General features: G+C 31.5%; 1 protein-coding gene across 1 annotated transcript; it reads left to right on the forward strand.

The window, feature by feature from the left end:
* Positions 1-6,735: 6,735 nt before the first annotated feature.
* LOC132284294 (inorganic pyrophosphatase 1-like) lies at positions 6,736-9,518 on the forward strand. The gene is made up of 4 exons (XM_059786387.1): positions 6,736-6,992; positions 7,623-7,744; positions 7,850-8,051; positions 8,994-9,518. The coding sequence occupies exons 1-4, from the start codon at positions 6,855-6,857 to the stop codon at positions 9,351-9,353; spliced, it is 822 nt and encodes a 273-aa protein (XP_059642370.1). The 5' UTR covers positions 6,736-6,854; the 3' UTR covers positions 9,354-9,518.
* Positions 9,519-10,006: the final 488 nt, after the last annotated feature.

Here is a 10,006-nt window from a genome sequence, read left to right on the forward strand (position 1 = left end):
GCATGTGGTGGTGGTGTGATCTTATTGGTGGATTTTGTGATTGGTATGACAAAGGGTGAGATTAGTAAAATTTATCAAAAAGGAAATATAGAAGAGTAGTTCTGTAGAATGACAATTATGTAAAAATAAAAATATAGTTGAGTTTGTATAAAAAGACATTTATGTTGTGTCTTTTCATTTTTTACTTTGCTAGGTGAGGGACAAGATTTCTCAACACTTTGGCTTCACTTATTTAGTAAACAAATGGAGATAGGTTTTATTTATTATTTATTTGTCAAGAGTTTAATGAAGTTAAGCCAAATTTTCAAATAAATAATTTGAATCTTGCCCTAACTTGATCAACTAGATTCATTACAATGACTTTTGTAATTTTTAAAAAATATTTTGACAATAAATTCATACGCCCATATTTTTCTAGTAAGATATTCAACTATGAATCTTAAATAATTCAAATAGTGTCATAATTCGATGAACTAGGATCTCTCTCTCTTTTTCTTTTTTTCTTAAATAATTTGAATACTGCCATAAGTGTAGAGTATCAGCTCCCCGAGTGAGTGTGCTCGTGTTCGAATCCCCTCTCCCTTAATTTATCACCAAAAATAAATAAATAATATTAAGTGTTGAATTATATATTTAATAGAAATTACATCCTTGGTTCCTCTTTTGTTCCCATGACTTAAATAACCATGCTTGTTCAACTCTCTTTGTTACATGGCTTCCCACTATTTTGGGCTGATCAAGACCTTTAAAAATAAAACCAACAAATTGCTCACTTATGAACCCAATGTCAAGGGCCTTAAATTGGTAGCCTTCAAAGATCATGTGTTAATAGAGTCCGTGAAAGAGAAGAAATTGGGCTTGCCTACTCACAAATTGTTGGGCTCATATTCAAATTGAACCAATCCAGTCTACTATTGATCAATCCATTTAACTGCCAAAACACATATGAGAGGAAATAATTGTATTTGCAAAATATCACAAAAGCCTGATTTTGCAGCTCTAAAGTGAGGTTAGATCCTTTACTCTTACAGCATAACGCGGGGTGGCCACGATGGCTTACACATGTGAGTAATTATGACAATTCACTGCCCGTTTCCACATATGAGTAATTATGATCGTTCATTGTAATACAACGTAAGTGTTATATTGCACATGATTCAAAGTTAGATCAATTATTTTTACAACATACATATAGCATACTGTAATGGTGAATAGGCATGACCATATATTTACACGTGTGAGTGAGTAATTGTAAATGTCAATTGTGATACAATACAAAATGTTGTACCGTAAAGGATATCCCACATGTGAGTAATTGTAAATGTCAATTGTGATACAATACAAAATGTTGTACCATAAAGGATATCTCATTTAATTTTATCGGAACAAGGACATAAAACCATTGAATGAGACAATAAAATTTTAAAATAGTGGATGTTGTTTATATATAAAAAAATTCTTCTTATATATAGCATGTGTATGGCCCCTATCTCTCACAATACATGCACCATTCAAGTCAAGAGTGTGGTTCGAAAGCAAAACCTTAAGTATTTATCTCTCGGATCCTGCTAAGGCCACCATGCCCACAAAAGGGGCGGATATTGTTTATATATGAGGGCATAAATTATATATATATATATATATATTACTTTTGTTTGGTAAGAGACCTATCTCGACAAGCTGAGTGTGCCTCCACATGCAAGTAACAATAAAAAATTGCAGACTGGCCCTAATTAAATCTAGTAGATATAAACCCTAGATGATGAAACATCTTCTTTATATATACCTTTGACAACCATCTGGTGTTGGTGTTTTCTCTCTGGACAACGTGCCACAATGTGGAGTATTATTGCACATGGCTTCCACATTTGGCCAAACTCAACATAGCCTAAGTTGCATGACCAATACTGAACAGGATCATGTATTATATACATGCCTTTATATATATATATATATATATAATAAACAGGCCTGTGTATGATAATGCAAATGAGGTCATCTGTCCAAAATAGCATTGTGAGAAAATTAACTCCAAAATTATATCATCATGTTACCATATTAAAATGGTCTCCCTAAAAAAAAAAATTTAATTCAAGTAGAAAATTCCAGAGCCATTTAAATAATATAGCTCTATATTTGGCCAAATTAAATACTCAAAAACAAATATAGCTTAATTTTGTGATTTATATAATAAATGAATTCTGATACAAAAATCTGACTATAATAGCTTAATTGCGTGATTTACTCGGTTGTATTCAAGCTTATAAATAGTGCTTTTGTTTATTAATTGCTTATCATTTGGGATTTAATTTCTGTGCAAGTTTTTTTCCTTTTTTCTTTTTGTCTTTTCTTCTTTTCCCGATAAATAATTCGCGTGCAAGTTTGTTTACAAGTGCGCAACTAATGGACAAAATGGGATAGAGGACGATGAGAAATTTGAATCAAAGACCTACTAGACATGACTGTATGGTCAACGACGTGCATCTATATAGATTTATGTATATTTAACTTTCACGTGGTAGATTTTTTTTAAAATTTTTTTTAAAAAAATATGTATATTTATTAAGGGTATGTTTGATATGCGTTTTATTTTTAATATTTTTATTTTTGTTTGATATTGTAATAGTAAATAGTGAAAAAATGTGTTTGATAAAAATTATTTTATTTTACACAATGTCGAAATAGTTCATAAATAGTAGCCAAAAATTGAACATCAATTGGTATTTTTATATGTTTTCCCACTATAGCGTTTGGTACTGTAGAATGAACAGTAAAATGTTTTTTTTAAAAAAAAAAAAAAAAAACTCTTAAATGATATTTTAAAATTAACGATTATATTTTTCAAACTTACAACATGTTTTTTTACCAAACATGTTTTTATTTTTCACTTCTAAAAATCTTGTAACAAATTAATATTACCAAACATTGCTACTGATTGATATTTAAAACACTCTACAACAAAATAAGTGTTTTGTTTTAAGTTAAAATAAAACGCGTATCACACATCTTAAATTTGAAGAAATTTTTAAATGATCTAAGAATATATTATTTCGTAATAAATAAAAAATTAAATAAATTTAATATATTTAATTGTGTGACAATTTATAATTGACCAGAATCAGATGATTTGAAATCTCTAGTTGTGACCTGGGATATATTTAATTATGGGACAATTTATAATAGACTAGAATCACATTACTAATGGACAAATAATTCGCGTGCAAGTTTGTTTACAAGTGCGCAACTAATGGGACAGAATGGGATAGAGGAAGATGAGAAATTTGAATCAAAGACCTACTAGACATGACTGACGGTATGGTCAACGATATGCATCAATATAATAGATTTATGTATATTTAACCATTTTTTTTTTTTTTTTTAATGACCCACAACTTCATGAAACAAGGCCCCTTAAAGATCCTATTCCATGACGTCAAACTAGGGGTAATGTAGCACAGTTCCATAGTCACACATCGGATGAGTTGAGAACATAGAAGGCTTGGGAGGTTCGAACACTAGCCTGTGGAGTGCAAGCGCTGAGCTCCTACCATCACTGCTACGCCCCGGGAGTTATATTTAACTTTCACGTCTATAAATTTTTTTTTTTTAATTTTTTTTAAAAATATATATATTAAAGATATGTTTGATATGAGTTTTATTTTTGGTGTTTTTGTTTTTGTTGGATATTGTAGCAGTGAATAGTGAAAAAAATGTGTTTGGTAAAAATTGTTTTATTTTACACAGTGCCGAAACAGTTCATAAATAGTAGTTAAAAATCGAAACACCAATTGGTCTTTTTATATGTTTTTGCACTGTAACGTTTGGTACTGTAGAATAAATAGTAAAAAGTTTTTTTTTTTAAAAAAACAAAAACTCTTAAATGATATTTTAAATTTAACGATTATATTTTTCAAACTTACAACATATTTTTTTACCAAACATGTTTTTATTTTTCGCTTCTAAAAATCTTATAAAAAATTCAAAACACTCTACAACAAAATACGTACCAAATAAACCCTAAATTTGAAGAAATTTTTAAATGATCTAAGAATATATTATTACGTAATAAATAAAAAATTGAATAAATTTGACATATTTAGTTGTGTGACAACTTGTAATTGACCAGAATCACATAATTTGAAATTTCTAATTGTGACTCATGATATATTTAATTATGTGACAATTTGTAATCGACTACAATCACATGACTCTAAATCTCTAGTCTCTATACAATGTCAAAGGTGTGCATTTTTTATTTACTACCATCTCCGTTCTATATTAAAAATTCACTTCGAAAACTATATTAAAAGTCCACTTCCAGATCTGTGCTGAGTCACAACTCCTTTAATATGAAGAAAAAACTATTTTCATTAAAAAAAAAAAAAAAAAAACATTATCTTTACATCGATCTCGGCCTCCATATATATATATATATTTATATATAACGAACCAAAAAAAAGTATGATATACAAACAACCTACGTAAACCTAATGAACCAAATATATATATATTTATATATAACCAACCAAAAAAAGTATGATATACAAACAACCTACGTAAACCTAATGAACCAAATATATATATATTTATATATAACCAACCAAAAAAAGTATGATATACAAACAACCTACGTAAACCTAATGAACCAAAAATGGTGGTAGCACGAGAATTCCATTGAGGTTGATTCTGACGCTGTGAGGGACACACGCAATTAACAACCCATCACCCCTTTGTTTTCTTTTTGTTTTTCAACTTTATATTTTACATTCCTTCCCTACGCATGTACCAGAACAGAAAGCAGCCAGCCGAAATTTGGGCACTTGAGTTCCACAAAATTGATTCACTTGCCCCCAATTGATGTAACTTCTTATTTAAGGTATTGGGAATTTTTAATTTATATGATATTTGCTTTAAAAATAAAGAATATTTCATATTAATAATAAAAATAATAAATCTTTTCTTTGACCTTTTTTTCGGTGATATGGTGCTTTGGATTGGATTCTTTAGTTCTGAACTCTTTTCTCATCAAGTGGATCAACTGTTTCAATGAGGACCCATTTGCAACTCTGGATATCCATATTCTTTTCTCATCAAGTGGATCAACTAATTACCCTTTTTTCACATCCATTTTCATTGTAATCTTAGGAAAATGACACTCCACTTCATTTACTTCCAATAACCAAAATATAATAATTTTGCTTTGAATCAAATGTCACGGAATGGAGAAGATAGGCAATGTGCTTAATGCAGACCATCACAACTGTTTATATTTACGCATGTTATGTATACGTACATGATACGAACAATTTATGATATGTGTGGTGCACAGGGTGCATTGAATATTTTGTTCATAAAATAGAACAAAATAGATAGATAAATATGTCTTAATTGTCAAAGAAACACAAAAGAAAAGAAAGGAAAAAAAAAAATCTCATGGACTATCATCAAACCTTTGTTTCTTTCATCACATAATTTCATCAATTCTCATATTATTTTAATGTGCTTAATTCTTCAATCTACATTGTTGAATTTTAATCAGGTAAGAGTGCAAAAAAACTCAATAACTATTATGTAATTGTAAGATGACTATTTTTCATTGCAGATTAGCCTCTAAACTATAAAAAATTCGCATCTTGACCCCCTTTAAGTCACCAGACTTCAATTTCTGACACTCAGAGGGTTGAAATTACTTATTTACCTTCACTTATTAATTTAATATACAAGTTATAAAATATCAAAAGTGTAAGTTCAGGAAAAGGAAATACCAAATAAGCCCTTAATTTTTGTTTCTGGTCATTAACTTTTGCCTAATAATAATAATGATGATAATTTGAAAAAAGAAAATACCAAACAAGTTCCCTAAGAGCAAAAGTGTGTTTGAGTTGTTTGAAAGAAAAAAAAAAAAATCATTTTTATTCTTCTTATTTTCCTTAAAAAATAAAATAAAAAATTCCTCTTTTTCTGAGTTATTTCTTAACTGCAGCCAATGTCCTTGTGACATAATGTCATAGTGGTATATCTTCTTACTTTCAAGAAATTATTAGATGTTTATGATCTATTTAATATTTAGTGGACTAATTTATATTAATAGCCTCTCCTGAATCCATTTTTCAAATTTGAGGTGGTCTCACCAAGTTTTAACGATTTAGAACTTTAAATCTATCTAATAATTTCTTAAAGTTCCAAAAGAATAAAGTGGGAGTGCAAGTCTGGTGTACATTTATTGCAAATGAAAATATATATATTCTGCACTGCAACAATTTAATACTGTTTATAATTAGAGGCGTGCGAAGCCAAATTACCAAAAAGAAGCCGCCTTAGAAAAAGAGATGAGAATCGCCGACAGGACCTGATCGGAATATTCCATGCCCTAAGTAGCTAGGAGGAAAGTGCGTATCCGAGTTGTAAAGTGAGAATTCAATTCTGTCCGAATATTCCCTCATATTCCCGCGTTTATTTATTATCCAATCACAGATTCCCAACCGTCTGATGGCTTTCATAATCAAAGGTCCCCCAAATCAAATGGCAAACAACCAAAAAGGCTACCATAATAGGTTATCTCGTGCCGTGCCAGATAATGACACGTTCTGGAGTGGCCATCTGAAAATAGGAATTGAGTGGCCCATCTTTAATTTACCACAAACTCTCAGGTAATATTCCATTGGCATCTAAAATCCACAACTGTTATGCTTCACATTCACATGCACCCATACATGTATACGTATATCTATATATATATATATGGACCCTAGTCTCGGTGGTGTATATCCATCAATCAAAACCAAGATTTCTTGTGTGAGAAAATTTAAGGGTAGTGTTTGGAGTGCGAGAAATTTTTTTCTTTGATCATAGAAATGGCTGGAATTGTGGTGGTTTTTGACTTCGACAAGACGATTATCGATTTGGATAGTGATAACTGGGTTGTGGACGAGTTGGGTTTTACCGACTTGTTCAATCAGCTTCTCAACACCATGCCTTGGAACTCTCTCATGGTTAGTTCAGTTTTCTATTCACAACCCTTTCCCGAGAAATTAATTTCAATTGCACATATATATATATATATATATATATATATATATATATATATAGATGTATCTGATTAATGTATATCAGTATATGTCTGGTTTCATGCATGATAGAGAGTTCCCTGATTTTGGTTTCTGATGATATTGAATCAAAATGCTTTCCACTAAAGGTTCTCTGTTTTTTTTCTTAGCCATTTTTGAATTTCATCAATGTAATTATAAAATTTTGTTTATTTGTATTCACTTATTTACGAAAATTTATTATTATATTAGTAAAATTCACCGCATATTCAAATTTGTTTGATATGACATTTTAGTATTTCTGGTCTTCATTTGATATGACATCTAAGTATCTTTGAAAAAAATATTCAAGGATAAAAGAATTTTCGTTGAAATTTGTCTTTTTCCAAGTCTCATAGTATTCTTGGAATACCAAACCAAACAGGTCCTTAATTTTTGTTAAAATTTGTTTACTATGGTGAAATATGTATTTATGTTTATACAAGTTTATATGTCTGTGTGCATATATATATTGAATTGCTTAGCAGCGACTAATTGGAAATGCTCTGTTATATATATATATATATATATGTGCAGGATAGGATGATGAAGGAGCTTCATTCACAAGGAAAGACCATCGAGGACATTGCAGAGGTACTAAAAAGGGTTCCAATCCATCCCCGGGTCATCCCAGCCATTAAATCAGCTCATGCTTTAGGGTATATCTCTCTCACACTCTTTTGCCTAGATTTTCTTTTTCCCGGTTTGTTTTCCTGGAAAATATATTCAAAATATATTCAGGGTGTCAATGGGTATCTTTGCAGGTGTGATTTGAGGATAGTAAGTGATGCAAATCTCTTCTTCATAGAGACAATACTGAACCATCTTGGGCTGAGGGATTACTTCTCTGAAATCAACACGAATCCGGGCCTTGTCGATGAGGAAGGGAGGCTCAGGATTTCCCCTTACCATGATTTCCATTCCTCTCCTCATGGCTGCAATCTCTGCCCTCCAAACATGTGCAAGGTGATTATTGTTTTATCCCCTTTATTTTTAGTTTTCAACCACACAAAATTCAAGTTTGTGTGGTTACACCACGTGCCTAAAATTTTCACCTCACCCTACTCATAGTTATGATAGGGAGTCCGACAATGGGGATTGTTTTGATGTGAGTCCTAAAATTTTCACCTCACCCTACTCATAGTTATTAGTTATTCTTCACTCACGTCAAAACATCAAAACAGTCAGAGTTGTCCGATTGTTGGACTCTAAATGGGTTTTTTATAGAGAAATCTTAAAGTGTTACGAATTCTCATGCTTCCATCTTCGAAAATGATGGGTGGGCTTTTCATCATATCCTCTCAAGGAAGCTAGTTACTTAGAAAAACCTTACGCCCATATTTAAATTTCAATGATGCATTTTGAATTGAAATGCTAAAGAAAAGCCCCTAAGACTTTTGTATCCTTGTAGTCTCGAGTATCAAAAGGTGTTAGCTTTGAAGAAAAGATTGCCATAAAATTGCAAGATTTAGCTAACTGTACATGATTTTTTCTTGACAATGGGGATTGTTTTGATGTGAGTCCTAAAATTTTCACCTCACCCTACTCATAGTTATTAGTTATTCTCCACTCACGTCAAAACATCAAAACAGTCAGAGTTGTCCGATTGTTGGACTCTAAATGGGTTTTTTATAGAGAAATCTTAAAGTGTTACGAATTCTCATGCTTCCATCTTCGAAAATGATGGGTGGGCTTTTCATCATATCCTCTCAAGGAAGCTAGTTACTTAGAAAAACCTTACGCCCATATTTAAATTTCAATGATGCATTTTGAATTGAAATGCTAAAGAAAAGCCCCTAAGACTTTTGTATCCTTGTAGTCTCGAGTATCAAAAGGTGTTAGCTTTGAAGAAAAGATTGCCATAAAATTGCAAGATTTAGCTAACTGTACATGATTTTTTCTTAATAGGGTTTGATTATAGAAAGAATCCAAGCTTCCATAGCTAAGGAGGGGAAGAAGAAGGTCATCTATCTCGGAGATGGAGCTGGCGATTTCTGCCCGAGTTTGAAGCTGAAAGAGGGAGACTATATGATGCCAAGGAAGAACTTCCCGGTCTGGGATTTGATATGCAAAAATCGCACGCTTGTGAAGGCAGAGATCCACGAATGGAGCGATGGGGAAGAGCTCGAACTCGTCCTGATTCAACTTGTCACCAAGATTTCCATGGAAGAGAACTCTGCTCAGCTGTTCTCTGTTGATTGCAAGTTCCAGACAATTCCCATGTCTGCCCATGAAGCCTTCCCTCAGGCTCTCCCAGTTCCCCATTAGAAGAAGTTAATAGTCTTGTTGCGCAACACTAAACCTAAAAAGCACTCAAAAGTTGTTTTTCTTCTCTCTTGTTTTCTCTAAGCTATAGGAATGAAATTGTACGCTTAATCATCAGCTGTTGATCAAAATTAGATCAACAAGAAATATAGATATCAGTTTGCTCTATTCTATCTCTATCTGTCTTTCCATCTATATACATACATATATATATATATATATATATATATATATATATATATTTATATTTATATTTATATATTTGGTTGGTAATATTACAGCGGTCCTAATCATAATCATCCATATGATCGGCCACTAAATTTTGGTTGGTTTCTTTTTCGTTTACCGGTTACACAAACAACTCTTGTATCATGGGGTCTACATTGAATATTACATCAGTCTTAATCTATAATACACAATGGGGCATCAATTCTAAGAGTTGACTTCTTATAGACACTGCCTCTAGCTGGTACTAATTTTGGGAAATAATGAACTAGCAAGCCAACAAGTTTTGTAAATGATAAATGCACTTCTTTATTGTAAAAATAAATCTTTTCTGGACAATAAATATATCCCTAATACATTTGATTAAAATAAAACAGGACTGCGAATATAGGGTCCGTTGAACAAATTGTTTACTTCTCTATTTCACATTA

Source organism: Cornus florida, unplaced genomic scaffold, assembly GCF_030987335.1.
Source record: "Cornus florida cultivar Cherokee Brave unplaced genomic scaffold, ASM3098733v1 CherokeeBrave_3.0.0_Hap2_Chr11, whole genome shotgun sequence".
NCBI lineage: Eukaryota > Viridiplantae > Streptophyta > Magnoliopsida > Cornales > Cornaceae > Cornus > Cornus florida.